This window comes from Nymphaea colorata, chromosome 10, assembly GCF_008831285.2.
Source record: "Nymphaea colorata isolate Beijing-Zhang1983 chromosome 10, ASM883128v2, whole genome shotgun sequence".
Classification (NCBI taxonomy): Eukaryota; Viridiplantae; Streptophyta; class Magnoliopsida; order Nymphaeales; family Nymphaeaceae; genus Nymphaea; species Nymphaea colorata.
The window spans coordinates 22,624,250-22,641,486 of record NC_045147.1 but is presented as its reverse complement, the minus strand read 5'-3'; the positions used below and the strand labels follow the sequence as shown (position 1 = coordinate 22,641,486).

General features: G+C 40.7%; 3 protein-coding genes across 5 annotated transcripts; 2 read left to right on the top strand and 1 right to left on the bottom strand.

The window, feature by feature from the left end:
- Positions 1-1,415: 1,415 nt before the first annotated feature.
- On the top strand, positions 1,416-8,039 carry LOC116262777 (ribonucleases P/MRP protein subunit POP1). 3 transcript variants are annotated; one of them, XM_031642270.2, is made up of 10 exons: positions 1,416-1,901; positions 2,577-2,673; positions 2,817-2,924; positions 3,017-3,232; positions 4,520-4,638; positions 4,735-5,271; positions 5,576-5,687; positions 5,979-6,514; positions 7,363-7,445; positions 7,736-7,874. In XM_031642270.2, the coding sequence occupies exons 1-9, from the start codon at positions 1,456-1,458 to the stop codon at positions 7,409-7,411; spliced, it is 2,220 nt and encodes a 739-aa protein (XP_031498130.1). In that variant the 5' UTR covers positions 1,416-1,455; the 3' UTR covers positions 7,412-7,445; positions 7,736-7,874. The 3 variants fall into 3 exon arrangements, with proteins under 3 accessions (XP_031498130.1, XP_031498129.1, XP_031498128.1); XM_031642269.2 differs by having other exon boundaries at positions 1,417-1,901; positions 5,579-5,687; positions 7,281-7,445; positions 7,736-8,039; XM_031642268.2 differs by having other exon boundaries at positions 1,417-1,901; positions 7,281-7,445; positions 7,736-8,039.
- Positions 8,040-10,617: 2,578 nt separating this feature from the next.
- Positions 10,618-13,158, bottom strand: LOC116262778 (uncharacterized). The gene is made up of 3 exons (XM_031642271.2): positions 12,815-13,158; positions 12,298-12,339; positions 10,618-11,242 (listed from the first exon to the last, which is right to left on the bottom strand). Exons 1-3 carry the CDS (start codon positions 12,962-12,964, stop codon positions 10,856-10,858), a joined length of 579 nt encoding a protein of 192 aa, XP_031498131.1. The 5' UTR covers positions 12,965-13,158; the 3' UTR covers positions 10,618-10,855.
- A 664-nt stretch (positions 13,159-13,822) lies between these two features.
- Positions 13,823-14,758, top strand: LOC116262930 (probable pectinesterase/pectinesterase inhibitor 61). The gene has a single exon (XM_031642467.2). The coding sequence runs from the start codon at positions 13,924-13,926 to the stop codon at positions 14,515-14,517; it is 594 nt and encodes a 197-aa protein (XP_031498327.1). The 5' UTR covers positions 13,823-13,923; the 3' UTR covers positions 14,518-14,758.
- The last annotated feature ends 2,479 nt before the right edge of the window (positions 14,759-17,237 follow it).

Here is a 17,237-nt window from a genome sequence, read left to right as displayed (position 1 = left end):
ATGTTTTGTGAACGTAAAACCTGTTGCAGTTAGCAACCATTTGACTTTCTCCCGACCCAATCTCATGGAAGGGAATGGGACTCGGGAGAGGTTTGCAGCTTCCTTCCCCCTCTGCCATTTTCCTACCGCCGCTATCGCTGGAGGGACGGACATCGACTCCGGCCGCCATTCGGCCAAAAGCTGACCAGGTCGGACGATATCACCGGCAAATGACTGAAAATTGTGCCAACAGACCAACCTTTTTTTCTTCTGCTTTCTCATTTCTTAGCCGTATATCGGCACAGAAATAGCTTCCCTGAATTTGCTTAAGGTGGGCAATCTCAAAATATGTTCCAACCGACAGGTAGTCTGAAAAACGGTTGCCATTGTTCCTCTTTCAATTTTTTTTGCCAGATCTCATTTTGCATCTAGACATGCCGAAGACTTGGTTTTAGGAGTAAAACTTGGTTTCATTATAACCAATTTTGTTTGCTCGTCCTATCCCTCGCACGCCAGTAATGAAAAAGAACAAATTTTGTCGCCGTGTTTGTATTAACAGTGGCACGGATGCTACACCTTTCAGGATGCACGGCGAGGTTCGGCACGTCCAATAAAAGGACTCTGACGTGAGATCTTAGTTGGGGGAAGGGTGGGGTTGATAGCTTGAAAGATATTTTAAATGTTAGTGCCAATTTGGCATGAGAAGCGGAAGCCTCTCTTTTTTCCTCACTTCCATGGTTTGAGGTTTACTTGGGTGTAAGGAAAATATACCTTCAATTTATTGTCACGTTTCAGCCCATAAGGTTTAGGAGAACAGCACCTACAAGAATTAAATTGTTATGGGCTTTGGGAGAATAGCACTTACAAGAATTAACTGATGAACAAGATTCACCAAGTATGTTATCGGCTAACATTTAGTTGATTAAACTTCAAAAGCTTTTTTAGTGTGATTGTGAATGCCAAATGCTATTCTATAAGTGACGCTTTTGGATCTTTTGTGTAAATTCTTTCCACTCTTTTGTATCTTTTGTTCATAGTTCTTTAATGGTCGGGGGCCTCCCCCAGCAGGGTTGCATTGGAAATATAATTGCACCATGCTTTTTTAGAACAAAAACATACTAGTTTTGAGATGTGTGTTTTATAAACATGTGTTTGAAGAACATGTTGTTCTTCAGCCTTGTAAAATTATTAGAAAAGGTGCCGATTTTATTGGGGTAGATCTCTATCCGTCCGGATGTTTCACACACGCGTGACAGATGGTCAGAGGGGGGATTCAACTCCCCTTTGTAAAGGTAAGAAACGGCGCACCGGATCGACATTCATTTCGGGCCGATTTACTTTACCACTTACCAGGTCTAATTAAGCGGGTTCGATTTCAAATAATCCGGATAAATCCGACCCATTAACACGACCCCATAAAATGTCGGAGGTTTTGGAGGACTGTCCACTTCATTGCTCGTATTGCGTTTGGGCAACATGGCGGGAGAACAGCGGCCTCCACCGCGGGTTTTAAACGTCCAACGCTTCGCCGACGCCCGATCTGCGGAGCTTCAGTCCCTCCACGCCATCGTCGCCGAGCGTGTGGGCTCCGACTTCAGGGTTCCCCGCCGCACGCGGAGGAGGACTTCCAGTTTCCTGAATCGCCGGAATCCCAACTGCCGTACAAAGAGCAAGAAGAGAAAGCGTCAAGTAGGGCAAGTCTCCGGCGAAGATGGGAGCACAACGGACCCTGAAGTGGCGAAAGAGAAGAAATGTCAGAACAGGAGGGTTAGGAGGAGAATGGAGTTCAAGGGAAACCCTATTTCGGGGTTTAGCCTTTCCGGTGATGGAACGAAAAGGCTGAGAACGCATGTTTGGCACGCGAAACGGTTCGAGATGGTGAAGAGATGGGGGTTTTATCTTCCTCTGGGTTTATCGGGCAGGTAATCCGATTTTTGAGGTCGTCCTTTTCCTGTGGAAGTGGATTCGTTATTTTTTGTGATCTTTTGGGCGCTGCGTATTATTTCTACTGGTGTTTCTTATTGCAAACTTTGGTTCTCAACCCTGGTTTCATAGTTTTATTAATGTTTTCCGCGAGCGAAATCTATTTGAAAATGGACGTGGTGGTGCTGAAGACGTGAGGTTGTTGGTTACAGGTAAAGCGGGCCCCTCTAGCTGTTGTTCTGAGGAGCTCGGATTCTGTGTCTATGTGAGAAGGAGGTATGGATTTCGTAGTTTATGGACTTGCGAGTCAATATGCTTTGTCCATGCAGGGGCCTTTCAGTTCCTAGAATTGAGCGTTAGATTTAGCTTCTCTGATCTGACTGTTCTTTTGGAAACTTTTATTGGTCTTACAGGGTGCTTCTGCATATGTCCGCTGTTAATAACTCTTCTTATTGGTTTTAAATTTCTTGGTTTTTCTAAGACAATGACAGACTGCGATCGGTTTGTCCATGAGCAAGCTCGAGTGTTTAGTTCTATATTGTTTTTGCTATGGTGGTTAAACATGCTTGTTTCTTCGTCTATGATTTGTCGAACTATGTTGGATTCAGTTGTTTTCCTTTTCTTTTTTTCTTTCTTGAAACTATAAACTCTATTGGGTCCATTTTGTGTCGCAGAGGGAGGGGATCGAGATCGATTTTGAAGCAGCTTAGAAGTGAATGCTTTATACATGACGCAAGTTACTTTAGCACTGTGCAATTGGAGGGTGCTGAGGTACGTTTCTCCTCTTTGTTTAGGAGGGAACGACTTTTCAAATGAAGCATTTCCTTTTTCTCCCTAGGTGGACCTTTGGCGAGTGGCTTGTATGTGTACTCAATTGCTGCAATCTTAATTCTTCCTGTTTCACGTGCTCGTAGAAATCCATTTTGACGATCTTGGATGAGGTTTTAGTGCCACCACCTTCAAGTATACCTGAGGAATATTCTAAGCCTATTTTGAATGGAGCTAGTTATGGCCAGTCTATGGTACAATTCTGACATTAATCCTCTTGAACGTCTGAGGGATGTTAATTGTTTTTCAATGTATCTACTACTTATAATGTATTCATTTTTGACAGCTTTATCATGCTGGAGCTGATTCTCAGGCGATTTCACCTGTGACATATATGTGGCGACCTTTAGTTCAGACCTCTACTCACCCTGGCACGGAGAATGGTGCAACTGATGTGCATGACTTTCTGTATGAGAAAAAGAAGCGTCAGTTGTGGATCTGGTTACATGCAGCATCATTCAAGGAAGGATTTGATGCGTTAGGAGCTGCTTGTGGAAGGCAGGTCTATATTAGAACCATGTTTTCTTCTTTTACACTTCAGTGCATCAGTTTCAGTGTTCATAATCTCTTTAACTAGACTGCTTGCTTAGTCTTCTTATTGTACTACTGTGAAGTGGAGAGTGCTATATCTCTGTTATGACTTATGATGCATCTCCAAAGTTTGCAATTTAGGGGGGAATGTGGTTCTGTTCGAACACACGATAGTCTTACATTTAAGTGTTTGTTTCACTTTGTTGTATGTAAATCATTGATCTGTCTATGTTCCCTTCTTCTGGGATAACATCTCATCTAACTTTTCTAGTTTGCAAGTTGGTGTAAGTACTTATATTCCAAAATTTTGCCTTTAGACAGAATTAACATTATTTCTCTTTTTTTTTGTTACAGAAATGTGTGCAAAAAAGTTTATAGTCAGGGGAGCATTTCCTAGATAAACATGTCCAGATTGAATAACCATGATTAAGCAAAAAGAGTGGCATAGCGTGATAATAACTGAAGAAACAAAATGCACCTTAAAGTATTAATGGAACAGTGCAAATAAGAGATTTGTAATATGAAAATTCATGTTGCAGATGGTGGGTGATGGGAGGTGATGCTTCCAACTTGAATATGTATGTATTTAACCTTAATTTGATTTTATGTAATAAATCGTTCATTAATAAGGTTTCCCATCTCCAATAAAACATCAATGTTGAAAAAAATCAAATCGATTACATAAATAAGAAAACATCGTTTATATCCACCTGGTTCCATAAATGTAGTTGTAGGCTTATTTGACCATGTCACTCCAGTTACTTCCATGTCGAACTCCTTTCAATAGTTTTATAACAAGTATACAATAATTGTCTATTGTGTTTTTATGTAACACGCCTATATCTGGGACATGTAGTTTTGTATAATTCATTTCAAAATCTGGTGTACAACCTGGTTGACTACATATGGTCCTTCATTTTTTGTATATCATCTAGATTTGATGATGACCTTATCACGCTCTCATATTCAATTTTTTTTTAGCTTTGGACTTTGGAGCAGTCCTATTTCTTGTTTAAGGCCAAGGGAATTTCACTATATATTATTGTTTGCTTGAATTATGAATGCATTAAATGGAATACTTTGGATGGATTAGGGGAATGTGATTTATCATGCTTCCTGTCAAGTTGTAGTTTAGCAGATGATATTTTCACAGGCGGTTTGATTTCTTATCATTACAGAGCTGTTGCTGTGTTTGTGGAATGCTGGGCGTGATTTATTGCTTATATTATTATTTTTTGGCCGATTAATTCTTGTTCAGATGCATGCCGACGGTGTAGGTGTAAACTGTGTTTCACGTGAAGGGGAGCTTGGCAGATTGGAACTATTTGGCTCTACTGCCTTAAAAATTTGTCAGAAGTTGCTGAAACCAATGAGAGAGTAAGATGCCATTTCTATCTTTCAGTTGGAAATGGAGTTGCCATTTCATGTTCATGCATGTGTGACACTTCTTATGATGATTTTCTCTTTTGACAGGGCACGTAACAATGCTGGATGTTCTAAGTTAGTAAGTCCAGATGTTGGGGAAGAGGGCACAAACTCAACTTTCTCAGAGTCTTTCAATCTGGAACATGCGGAGGACCTTGCTTCTCATGCTATTCTCTCTTTAAGTGTTGTAGACCCCCGTGTAGTACCTGTAAAAGAAACTACATGCCCTTGGATGGGACCCAAGGTTGAACCCATTGCACAAAATGGTAGTTTAGAAGAAAACAATGGATCATGCTGGGAAGCAACGGGGAATAAGATAGAAGCTTTTATGGGTACCTGGTTTGAACATGAATGGAATTGTCTTGTCCCTGATTCTAAAGAGTTGTGGGAATCGAGTGCCAAAAATTTGAGCTCTCCAATGGAAGAATCTCTTCTTTGTGCTGAAAAGCACCAGAGACGTTTGTCCTCCTTTTTCATGGATAAGAAAAATCAAGAAATATGTACTTCCAAGAGTACTAACAATTTCTCCAGGTTCTGTCCTATTTTACTTTTGAGAAACAGCCAGAAGGACGTCTCCTTTTTGTGGTAATTTGTTTGTTTGTGTTCTTTCTCCATCGTTTTTGTTATTTCATATGTTCAAACAATAATTTTCATAATATATGATGTGTGCACATAAATTTATTGGGTTACTGGTCTCTGTTGCTGGAGGCGTTGGGTTTCTCATAATGCACTGACTTGGTGTACTTGTATGGACTTGCTTTAAATGTCTGTATTTCAAATTCTGTCCTACATGTAGTGTTCTCACACAAGCAGATATGGATGTATCCTGTTGTTATATTTGTAACTTATTTAAAGGCGTGTATAATTATGTTGTGCTCTTTCCTCTCAGCAGGTGGTCCATAATTCTCCCTATAAATTGGATCAAGGCCTTCTGGATTTCTATGGTCTCTCATGGGGCGCATGCAATTGGTTTGCGGGAGAGAAGGTGGATTGCTTGTGAGGTATGTTTTAGACAATAGCTGCGTTTGTAAGTTTATTGTTTTGTTCCTTTTGGACATAACAGTGCTAGTATTCATCAGAAGTGGTTCTTCTAGAGTTTAATATTGGAATTTGAAAGTAAGATCGCTGATTCCACTAAATTGGTGGCATTATGTTATCTTAGTTGATAGATTCTGTGGTTATTTAACAAAATTGCATACAATAAACAGAACCGATAAAAAGAAGTGGCTGATTTTTTCATAAGGCAATTATAACTAGTTGTTTGAATCTGACACCTTAAATTTCACCTGCAGGCAAAACTGCCGTCCTTTCCTTATGATTTTCCTGATTGCAAGGCGTATGCAGACCACATGGCTTGTGAAGCTGTAGCATTTGATAAAAAAGTTGAAGCTTTGCCTCCTTCAAGGAGACTTATGAGGATACCGATCCCACCTCCATGGAATTGCATAAAATTGCCGAGAGAGGGCCGATTACTAACTCAGAGCAATGAAGTGTCTCCTTGTTTGCTGACAGGTGTGAATGTTGGGTTGCATGATGACCGAGCCTTTCAGGGGTTCGTGGCGAGGACTTCTGCTTCTTTGCTCGGGTATGTGAATGACATTCATGTTGACGACATGATTCTGTACCCAGACACTGCAACGAAGGGCTCATGTGCTGAGATAGCCAATGGAACGAGTCCTAATTGGACCACTAGTGGGGCCAGCACTTCTCCAGTTATTCAGAAAGGCTGTTTTGTGAGAACTGTTCTTTATGCCAACAAAAGAGGAGTTTTTGAAGAAGGTGCCAGTGTATGTGTGCCTACTTCTGATGACTACTCCTTATGGTCCAGGTTGGTGGTTCATGGATTTGTGGATCTTCTCCTTTACTTATTCCATTGTTCATTTTCTTTGTAATCCTAATTTTAATTTGGCTCTTGGTGTCGTATGATGTAACTATTCTTAAAATTTTGAGGACAACTGGAAGCTTGGTAGGGTCCCAAGGTGACAGTTATGCTTCTTGTATTCTTTCATCTCATTTGTACTGTTCAGTCTGTTCTGGACATTGATTTCATTTTTCATTTTTATTTCAATTACAAAGTCTATCTCGTTCATGGTGGAGAATTGTTAGTAGTTTCAACTGAACACTGTTGGGTGGTTAAGTACTCTGGCCCGAGGAAGAGAAATCTACCCTGCCTTCTTATCCTGTTGCTGTATAATTTGTCGTGGGAGTCATCCAAGTTCTAGCCTCATGCTTCTCTTGTTCTTTCTTCTCATTTGTAGTTCTTCTCAACTTTTATTTTGTTTTCATGTTTAATTCAATTACAATTATGCTTCTCATTTTCTTGATATCATTTTTCATATTTAATTCAATTGCAAAATTTATGTTGTTTATGGTGGAGACTGATGAGTTGTTTGAACTGAAAGATTGAACGTAGTTAATTATTCTGGTTCGGGGAAGAAAATTTGACCTTGTCCCCTTGTCCTATTGAGGTATTACCGTATTAGTTCCTCGTGGAAGTATCATTCAAGTTCTGGGGTTATGCTTCTTGTGTTCTTTCTCATTTGTAGTTTTTCTGGACTTTGATTTTTTATCTTTCATGTTTAATTCAATTGCAGACCCAATGAACAAGAACAACTACAGATTCCCTTAATCCTATTGAGATCATATTTTACCCAGCAATCTTTCCACATGTGGCAGATGCAGGTCCCTGAAAGTCCAGGCACCAGGCAATTTCACAGGCAGCTGATTGGGTTTGTTACGACTGATTTTGTCCGTGGCAGGTACCTCTCTCTCTCTCTCTCTCTTTTTAACAAGTGACTTCTGTCTTCTTGATTCCATCTCCTTATTCACCAGATGCACTAAGAGAACCGAGGTTTTACTTTGTAAGCCACCATAATATATCTCTAGTTGTTGGATTATTCAAGCGACTGGATGCAGATTTTTAATCTGACAAGTTTTTCATTGTTGCGAGTCAAACATGAAGTTGCGATGTGCTTGATGCTAAGCGTTGTACTTTTTGACATCAGAACTTCTCATTTTTTAAAATCCATTTTGATGGTCTGCTCAACAGTGTGAAGCCTGCAGCCGAGGCTCTATGTGAGGCTTCAATGCTTGCCCAACTCAGTAAGGAGCAACCAACACAGAAAGGGAAAGGAAAGAATCAGATCATGGTTTTAGTCAGGAATCCAAGATCTACCGTGTACAGGCCTGGCCTTGCCACCGTTGTTCTTCAGCAACAGGAGGACGATCTTTCGTTTGTGTAAACCGTTCTTTTTTCCATTGTTTTGTTGATAATTTTTTAAATCTTGATCTGCAGTTTCGTTTTTACATAATTATTGCCAATCAAGTACACGAGGAATGTTACCTCTTGGAGATGGAAGGGTGAAGTCTGTAGCTCAATGGGTTAGATCGGATGGCTAATAACAATGGTGTCGCAAATTTGAATCCATCCCGCAGCCACCCTCTGAGGTAAAAGGCCCTCCTATCTGCAGGAATGGTCGGCGGTCGTTTGTTTCGCCCTTGCCCTATAATACCCATCCTATTTTGTCAAATATATAGTTTTAATGTCTATTTTTTGTGTTTTAAAAGTAAAAAGTAGATCCATATAATTGGTTATTTACAAGAAATGTTTAAAAATAAGTAGCTGTCATATAGCTGACCGCTCAATCACTCTTTATATATATATATATATTCGCACTCACATATATATACCAAGCATTGCTCTAAAGGACTTTGCCTATTAAATTTTTTAAAAAATTATTATGTAAATTTACATGTAAATATACGTACTTGTATATATATACACATGCGCGCATGACATGAGATTTGCATATACAAAACCCTAATATTCATATTCACGCTTTTTAATTAGATCTGGCTAATTGCATTTATATTTGATCAAAAGTAAAATGATATTCAAACTATATGCCCTCCTATCCATAAGCCGGCCACTATCTTGAAAAAAATTGAATAAATCTTCAACGTTAATATTAGCTGCCCCCTGGTTTAAAACTGGTGTAATAAGGGGTAGCTTGGGTTTTTCCCTAGCTGATCTGCAAGTGATCAAACTGGCCACCAGGTCATGCTGATTTTCTCCTATTTTCTCTAATTGTCTGTGTTTTCCAGCCATCAAGGTTTTCCTTTTTCGTCGGGTTGTTTAATTTTGATATGATTCTTCGAAAATTTCAGTTGGAGCTCTAAGTTCTTTTTCTTCGGTTTGGTTGTCTGAAAGACTTCAACTGCAGTACAACATAAAATATTTACAGGAAACAAATATTTCATGCATCCCATGAAACGCCAGCCAAGAAATTGCATTTGCCCCAAATAAACCTTATGCCTTCATAAATATTAAAAACCAATTACTACCTGTTAATAGGCAATCTGAAGCATTAGACAAATATTAACTTCAAAATCAGCAAACATTTTTTCTAAAATGAGTAGGAAGTAGAAACTGAATATGCAAAAATGAAATTTAAAACGAGCATAAAACTGACACTGACAATTTTTTGATCGGTTTCTCGTCCCAACCCAAGGGGTGAGACTGGGTTTTTTTTTTCTTGAAATTAGGACTAACGATTGTATTGTCCGTCCCCCCCTTTGATGGAACGGAGATAGAATTAAAAGTTTTGAATCTTTTTTTTTTCCACGGGAAATCTCCAGGCCTTCAACCAGGCCCTTAAAATGAGGAGGAAGTAGAAACCGAATGAGCAAAATGAAATTTAAGATACGCACAAAACTGAACGTTGGCCATCTGTTAGCCTCTCTCTGTTTCTCCCAAAGTGGCTGGCTAATGCAGGAACTGCTTAGACCTACTGTGCTAACCGCTAGGAGTGGCGTCTGAACCCCATTTTCTCTATCTCCTTCCTTTTTCCTCTCCGCTCTCGCTCTAGATCCCTCACACTCTCTCCCCACCTCCTGCGTGGGCCCTCGATCTCCCTTGTTTTTTTGTTTCTGACTTGTTCTTGTAATCCTGGTGACAACTTGTCACAAAATTTTATTCATGAATTTTTCATTTTATCGGTATTCACCAAAGGCTTTTAATTTATTAGTCTTTTTCGGACCCCTCCCTATAGAACACCGGACATATAAACGACCCTCTTGATTCTTTGGCAACAAGTTCGGACAGGTACATACATATTGCATTCAAGTACTAGTCTTATATCCATGCTGGTTTTCGCCACACCCTTTCCTTTTTAACATTTTTCACTCTTATTTCCAATAATCTACATTATTGGTATGTTCAAAATATTAGGCATTTATTGAAAAAATTACATTCATAAGCCTGGCCTTGCCACCAGTGTGAGTGTCCTCTGGCAGCAGGCTGACGATTGTCGTTAGTGTTAATCATTCTTTTTCTCCCTATGTTTTAGGGATAACCTTTTAAACTGTGGCAGCGATTTATTTTGTTAATTATTACTAACAAAGTAATTGAGGAAATTTACCCTTTGCAAATTGTCCTTGGTACAGAAGGGCTGAACTTGTAGCTCAAAGGAATAGATGGGATATTTTCTAACAATGGTGGCGCAAGTATGAATCCCTCCTCCGGCAAGCCTGCGAGCAAAACGCCCCTCCATCCTCAGGAATGGTTTGAGGATTCAAGCCTATGTTTGTTCCCCCATGCCTTGCAGGGTGAATGGTCAGGTGAGCGGTTCATCAAACGAACCACTTGGAGTACTTGCTGCTCCCTCTTCCCCAGGTGAAGTGCATATTTTGTTGCGGACTAGCAGCAAAAATGCGTTTTCCTATGTTTTCCAATATTATTATGCTTGTTAATGTTCCTGGATCGAGTACAGTAAATGGATTCAATATCTGAAAATTGTAAGCCCACTTACTCGAGCAGCCACATCTTAATTTCTCGCACAGAAGAGGGGGCTCAAAGAAGACCGAACGCTGACTGAAAGTATTTTTGGGGGCATAAAAGCAGGAAGCTTAATTGAAACGAAAACGTTAGTAAAAGAAGTCGGAGTCAGGGCTAAGGCAAGACGGGGACGACTAGCATGTCTTAGGTGAGAAGCAAAACCGATTTGCGATCTTGAAAGCCTTCCTAGTTTTTTTACATCAATCCCGTGCTTCTCTTTGTCAAGTCTCCTGTGTTTTTGGTCCATCCTCTCTACAAGCTGGCCTATAGACAAAGGAAGAGAGATATGTCTTGCTTCAAGGGAGCTTTCTCTCTCTCTCTCTCTCTCTGATCTCACGACAAGCTGATTTTCACACCATCATTGGCCAGGGCAAGGGTACACGAACCGTTACCCACAGGGGAGTCTTCGAGGAGGTTGGCAACCCTGACTCGCTTGGTGCGCTTCCGCTTTTTGTTGCAGTTGGAGTTGGTGGGGAAGAACGGGGCCAGGAGGCCGGGGCTGCATGACGAGGGGTTGGGGTTAGATTCTAGCTGCTGCTTACCCTCCACTTCCATCGCCAGCGAGCTGACTGAATTCATCTGACATTCATTCCAGTTGAGGTCCGCCACGTGCAGGGCCAGGTCCTCGAGCGTCAATGGGGCCGGGGCAGCCCCCTGCGCCATGGTCGACCTGAACGGGCTCGCCAGCGTCATCGATCGCAACGCCTCCATAATCTCTGCCTGCAGAAGGACAAGGACAAGAAGGAGTGAGCTCAACAGAGTTCGGATCACATGGACGGAAGCTCGACCATAATATTCTAATCGTATTGGGACACATTCAAATGCAACTCGTTAACTCCGGACTGCAATCCGACTGGCATTCGATTTAAACTAACAATAATAACATGGTTCTGATTTCCCTTCACTATACCTCCTAAGTCCTAACCAAAGCATATATTTCACATTCAGAATCGACCTGTCCGGTCTTGCTCGAACCCAACCTAGAGGCCCTACCTGGGCTAGTCAGGCATTTCTGGAGGTTCCGATGCATAATCAGGGAATATTGAAGGTTATTTTGGACATTTGAAGCTGTTTGCAGTTTCTGAAATTGGGCAGAGGCCTCCCTTTTGTAACGACCAGATAACTGACCACCCTTCGTGACAGTGTGCATTTTCCCGCGCAAATCCATTGGACCACCACTATATCCCTAACTTTGCTAGAAAGGTCAGAATAGGATCGTGTCCTTGGAACAAGGTCCCTGGACGTACATGTTCATAACAAAAGCAGGGAAAGCAACGATGGTGCCAATTAAACGCCTTTGGCGGTATTTGCGAATTCGTCCAAGAGCGCGGTAGAATAGTTCTTCTTTCCAACAGACGAAAATCAAGAATCCATTCGAAAAACTTCAAATCTACGTAAACAGAGTATCTTTGAAACTTTCTCGGTACTTCCCAGAACGATGTAGTCCCAAGAGTAACTCCATATCCGAGGCACGACAGCCGGATTAGTTTTCAGAATCTTCACAGTTCATAATTTTCCTTCTCTTCTTGACAATTCCATGTTTCTTCAATTCTTTGTTTTTCCAGACATTTTCAAGTTTTTTTGTAATTGCCAATTTTCGGCCGTGACCTTTTACAAAAGATAAACCTCCTTCTTCGAGTTACATTTGCTCCCAGCATCTTGATTTGCAAAAAGTAAAGCACAAGAAAGTCAAGATAAGAGCAAAATGCTCTCTCTCTCTCACTGTGTGTAAAACACTTTTGTTCGTGGTGTCGACTAAAGAAGGAACGACATACCTTAGGCCGACGAATCCTGCAGAAGCCGTGCATAGCTATTATCTGAAAAGGAGAAAACAAAGAAGAGAAAAGCTTCTACTTATAATGCATCACAATATATGACAAAATGTCGAAGAGAAGAGAAGACAAAACACAGGAGCAGTTGAAAATGCCGAAAATAGAAAGGTCGCCGAGCTGTTGCCGGTAACACAGTTCAGGAGGTTTTTTACACGCTATTTTGGTTCTCCCTGATCACTGACGATCAATACAGCAACTTGGATGATGTAAAGAAGAGCAAAAGACGACGATCGGATCAGAGCGGAGGAATATCCCCAATGATTTGATCCGATCGCCATCTCTCTCAAGACTCCCGTTATTCGAGTGCTTTACACATCTATTCCGGAAAACGAAGGCGATCGGTGTCCGGACAGTCGAAATTTTGCTTCGACATCTCACATAAACGACGACCATCGGATTGGCCAGACGATGAAATTCTTGGCGACGATAAGCGTATGAACGAGAGAGAATGAGAAGGGACCCGATTGAGCAGTTCGGCGGTAAGGCTGTGGCCGTCGTCGAGGTTCGCTTGGAATGAAGCATACTCCTCCAACGTGATCTCCCTCGTCGTCCTCCTCTTTCCCATCTCCCCCGTTCTTTCTTCCTCGTTTCTCCGGCCCCGTCTTTCCATTTATAGGAGGCTCGGATTCCTATTCTTTACGCGAAACACCAACCCGTATCGTCCCATTTTTCTTGACTCGGACGATTTTCTCTTTGACAAACACACACATGACAATTTTCTCGGGTTACCTCTCCAACCTTCACTCTTTTCTCATCATTGTAATCCGGTGTGGATTCCTCTTAACCAAGGTCGTTACTTGACAGCGAGGAGCCTGAATGGTAGTTAGCAAATTCAGTTGTCATGAGTCTTGAAAAAAACAAGACAGAATAAAGTCCCTCTAGAAAAAGGAAACATGAAAACAGAAAATCCTCTTTTAGAAAAAGATTCAACAAAGTCCAACCTTTTGCCAAATATTTCAAAATGCGACTCTTCGTTTTAATTTATTTGAATATGCACCTTACATTTTCGTAAAATTGTCCACAGGGCCTACTCTAAACGACAACGAAGAGACCATGGCCCGAAGATTTGCCTTCACCCCTTCCTTCTTTGGCCGGGGAAAGAAAGTCCCGCTCTTTTCTAAATCCTAAATGAAACCACCATGAGAACCACACTTTTCCTCTTCTCAGTTCTTGTCCACCGAATTGAAATATTCAAAAAACATCAGTCTCCATTTTGAAATTAGCAACAAAATATTGAGCCTGAAATGAATTTTTTTTGTCCTAATCTTTTAACCAAAGACGCTTTGGTCTATGTGGGGGCAATGTTAGGTATTAGGTTTCCTACATTTGTAATTTAAGGGCATAGGATGATGAGAATTTCCAAAGAAAAGCTCCCTTTTCTGTTCCACCGCAATGGTTGTGATTAATTAGCAATTAAACCGCTCCGTTTCCCACTCCTCAACCACAACCACCAACACACTTATAAGCCATCCTCATCCTTCCTTTCTCCACACCCATCTCTCTCCCTCTGATCTCTCTCTCTCTGGTGTGTGTGTTGTGTGGGTGGGTCATATAGAACGAGAAAGAAAGATGAGCAGCCTTCTTCTTCTCTTTCTTTCTTCTCTCCTCTTCCTGCAGGGCACACATGGCCTCTGCGTGCCTCGGCCTCACCATTTCAAGGCCAAGCAGACGGTCCAGCCACCGGCTTCGGTGGCGCCGCCGCCGCCGGTCAATGCCTTTGTCGTAGCCCTCTGCAAGAACAGCAGCTACCCGGACGAATGTGTGTCTGCAGTGCGGCCGTATCTCCCGGAAAACGGCGAGGTTGGTGCGAAGGAGATGCTCATCATGCACGTTAATGCTAGTAGGTCCAGGCTCAGTCAGGCTAATGCCAAAGCAGACGAGGTTCTACGCGATACAACGATATCACCAGAGGTGAGGACCTGCGTGGAGACTTGCAAGGAGAACTACGACGACTCCAGTAGCAACTTGGACGCCGCGTTGGACGCCATGGCGAAGTCCGACGGCGCCACATTGAACGTCATGCTGAGCGCGGCCATGACGGACGTGGAGACATGCGACGATGGGTTCGACGAGTTCCCCGGCTTGATTTCGCCGCTGAGCCGACATGATCTGGAGCTACAACACCTTATGAGCAATTGCCTCTACTTCGGAACCATTCTCTGAGCTTGGTCGGACTGGTTCGCCTCTTTTATCTCCCAAGGTTGCTCCTATATAGACAAGTATTGTCCGCTTTGTAATGGGGAATGAATGGATATCTCATGTAAATAAAAAGGCAGGGCGGGCTTCCCGTGGTTATGTTTTCCTCATCTTCTTTATGCATGCCCTGCCCTCACACATATATTGGCAATTTCATGGCCTAATGCAAGTATGATGTTCTTGGAAAAATCCCGGCAAGGAGAAACGTCGTGACCTTTATGAATCTTTGGGTTTTCGTTGGAAGATTTCAAGAAAATTAGTTGTATCAGAGGATGTTCTTAATTCACATTTTTTTGGGTATTGCTTGTCAGATCTACAATTGCGAATATTATCCCGGAATCAACCAACAGGAAGGTACCTTAATTGATTTTTGGAAGACGAAAACCTATATGCTAATTGCTAATTGTGCGGCAACCGGAAAAAAGGCGGATGATCGTGATTATGAGTCTAATTCCTCTTCCTTATTGAAATTCAATACTCAGAAACTTTTATTTCACTTCACGAGAAATTTCGGGATATAAGATCAAATAAGGTCCGCAAGGTTGAACGACAGTGAAAATTTTGCTTTTGTTTTGTTATTTTTGGCGCAGAAATTAGCATAAATCTTGTTCACCGGTTGCAAAATTCACCTGGGTCTTAGAAGAAGTTCTGATTTTTTTGTTTTTTTTTTGGAAATTGCATTTAGGGGATCTTCCACGTTTGGGGATGATACGAACAAGATCGTGAACATGTTCACGAACTTAGTGCTTTATAATTCATAATAAGCATGTTGACGAACTTGGTAGTTTACAAGAACATCATAAAACCAGGTGTTTCTAAGGTGATCGAGAGATCAATTATTTTTCCACCATGGGAGTTGCGAGATTCACCTTCAAACTTTTTCGAAAAGCATGAGCCGAGATGCATATGGCTGAGAAACATTCACCACATATTTAAGGGGCATCTTATATGTAAATATATAAAAAAAAATTGGAGTCAACCAATAATGAAATAAGAAAATTTTATAAGGCTGTGTGGGCAATCGCCCACATGTGTCTCCGCCCCCGACTAGGTTTCAAATGGGCTGGATTTAGTGATTTTCTATTGTGCCGGAACTGATTATTACATTTAGCTGCTTTGAATAATGCACTTGCGAACCGAATTTATGCGAAGATAAACGAGTCAATTTTTTCCTGTCTTTAGTGTAGACAAAAAGAATGCAAAATACATGATGATGCTCTTTAGAAAGAGGAGGATTTGAGACAGCCAAATTCACGGGTGAGTCAGATCCAACTACACTCTGTATAGCCAAGAGGGGCAAGAACAGATCCCACCCATTTCCATCCCTACTTAGTGGCCACTTGAAAAGCGGGAAGAGGTGTGTGTTATGAGAGAGAGAGAGAGAGCGAGAGAACAACATTTTAAATATCCAGTTGGATCTAATCAACTCAAGCCGACTTGATAATTTATTTTTTAATATTATCTTACTTAAATATATATAATTATACATATTTTATTATATTTAATTATAATTGTATATTATATTATATTAAATATACTTTTATTTTAATTGGGTCCAATCGAACCAAGCCGGGCCTCGGGCTCGCAGTAGAACTGGGCTCGCAGTAGAACTGGGCCTAGGCTGCGCTCACAAGCTGCAGCCCGATCAAAGCCTAACTTCTTTTATGAGGTCATGTTGGCACGGTGTCCAGCCTTAATTATGGGCGATAAACAAAACCATAAACGTGCCAGTTTTTGGACTTCTTTAAATTTAACTAATGTTGAATAAGAAAGCCAAACTTTTACATTAAAAAAATAAGCAATTTAACTATAATAAAAAGAAAAAATTTGTCATTAGGGCTGTCAACGGGTCGAGATGTATCATTTACCGCTCCAATTTATCGGATCTTCATTATGTTCGTATACAAATTCGAATTCGAACAAAAAAAGTCTTGTTACTATATCCAAATCTGAATTTTAAATTTCTAATTTGAATCTGATTTGGGTCTGATTTTTAAGTTTGTATCTAAATCCAAATCCAACTTTTAAATATACAACCTAATTTGCACCACATTGTGATACATCAAAAATCGACTTTGAAAATGTATGGATATTGAATATGGAATATTATTCTTATATAATCAATTCAGCATAGGAATTAAAATTCACTAAGATATTTATTTAAGACCAAACCTTGAATTCCATCGAATGTCATTTTTTAAAACCAACTATATCCGATATTTTAATTTGATATTAAATTCTTTATTCATATCCAACTTTTTTAAGCAATCCAATTGGATATCCTATGCGAATCCGATCCCTACTTAAAAAATGTCAGTCATTTTCATTTTCTCATTATCTTTGTTGACCTTCTCTGGGAAAATTTGCTTGTTTTGAGCATTTAATACTTATCACGTACCGTTGTGTTCTTCAACTTTAATAATACATTTCGCCATCGCTTGGTGTCGCTATATGTATACCAAGAATACGCTAACAGCTGTATATAAGCACTTGTACCAGAGCGACTCTGCTCTGGCCTGTTCAATCAAATGAACTCTTTCTAAGTCTCAGCCGATCATATTCAATGAAATTCATGGGACCCCCAAAAAAATTAATAATAAATATTCCTCAGAATCCCGGCCTCATTATCTTCACAAAAAATGGTAGCAGATCACATGATCTCTTGGCAATGTAAAATCCAAGAATTT

Bases quoted from the DNA above. Each gene is read 5' to 3' on its own strand.
- LOC116262777 (XM_031642268.2), top strand. From the start codon at position 1,456: ATGGCGGGAGAACAGCGGCCTCCACCGCGGGTTTTAAACGTCCAACGC. The intron at 1,902-2,576 runs GTAATCCGATTT...TTTGTGTCGCAG, and splicing joins CCTCTGGGTTTATCGGGCAG to AGGGAGGGGATCGAGATCGA. The intron at 3,233-4,519 runs GTCTATATTAGA...ATTCTTGTTCAG, and splicing joins GAGCTGCTTGTGGAAGGCAG to ATGCATGCCGACGGTGTAGG.
- LOC116262778 (XM_031642271.2), bottom strand. From the start codon at position 12,964: ATGGAAAGACGGGGCCGGAGAAACGAGGAAGAAAGAACGGGGGAGATG. The intron at 12,340-12,814 runs GTCCCTTCTCAT...TCTCCTTTTCAG, and splicing joins CCGCCGAACTGCTCAATCGG to ATAATAGCTATGCACGGCTT. The intron at 11,243-12,297 runs GTATGTCGTTCC...GTCCTTCTGCAG, and splicing joins GCAGGATTCGTCGGCCTAAG to GCAGAGATTATGGAGGCGTT.
- LOC116262930 (XM_031642467.2), top strand. From the start codon at position 13,924: ATGAGCAGCCTTCTTCTTCTCTTTCTTTCTTCTCTCCTCTTCCTGCAG.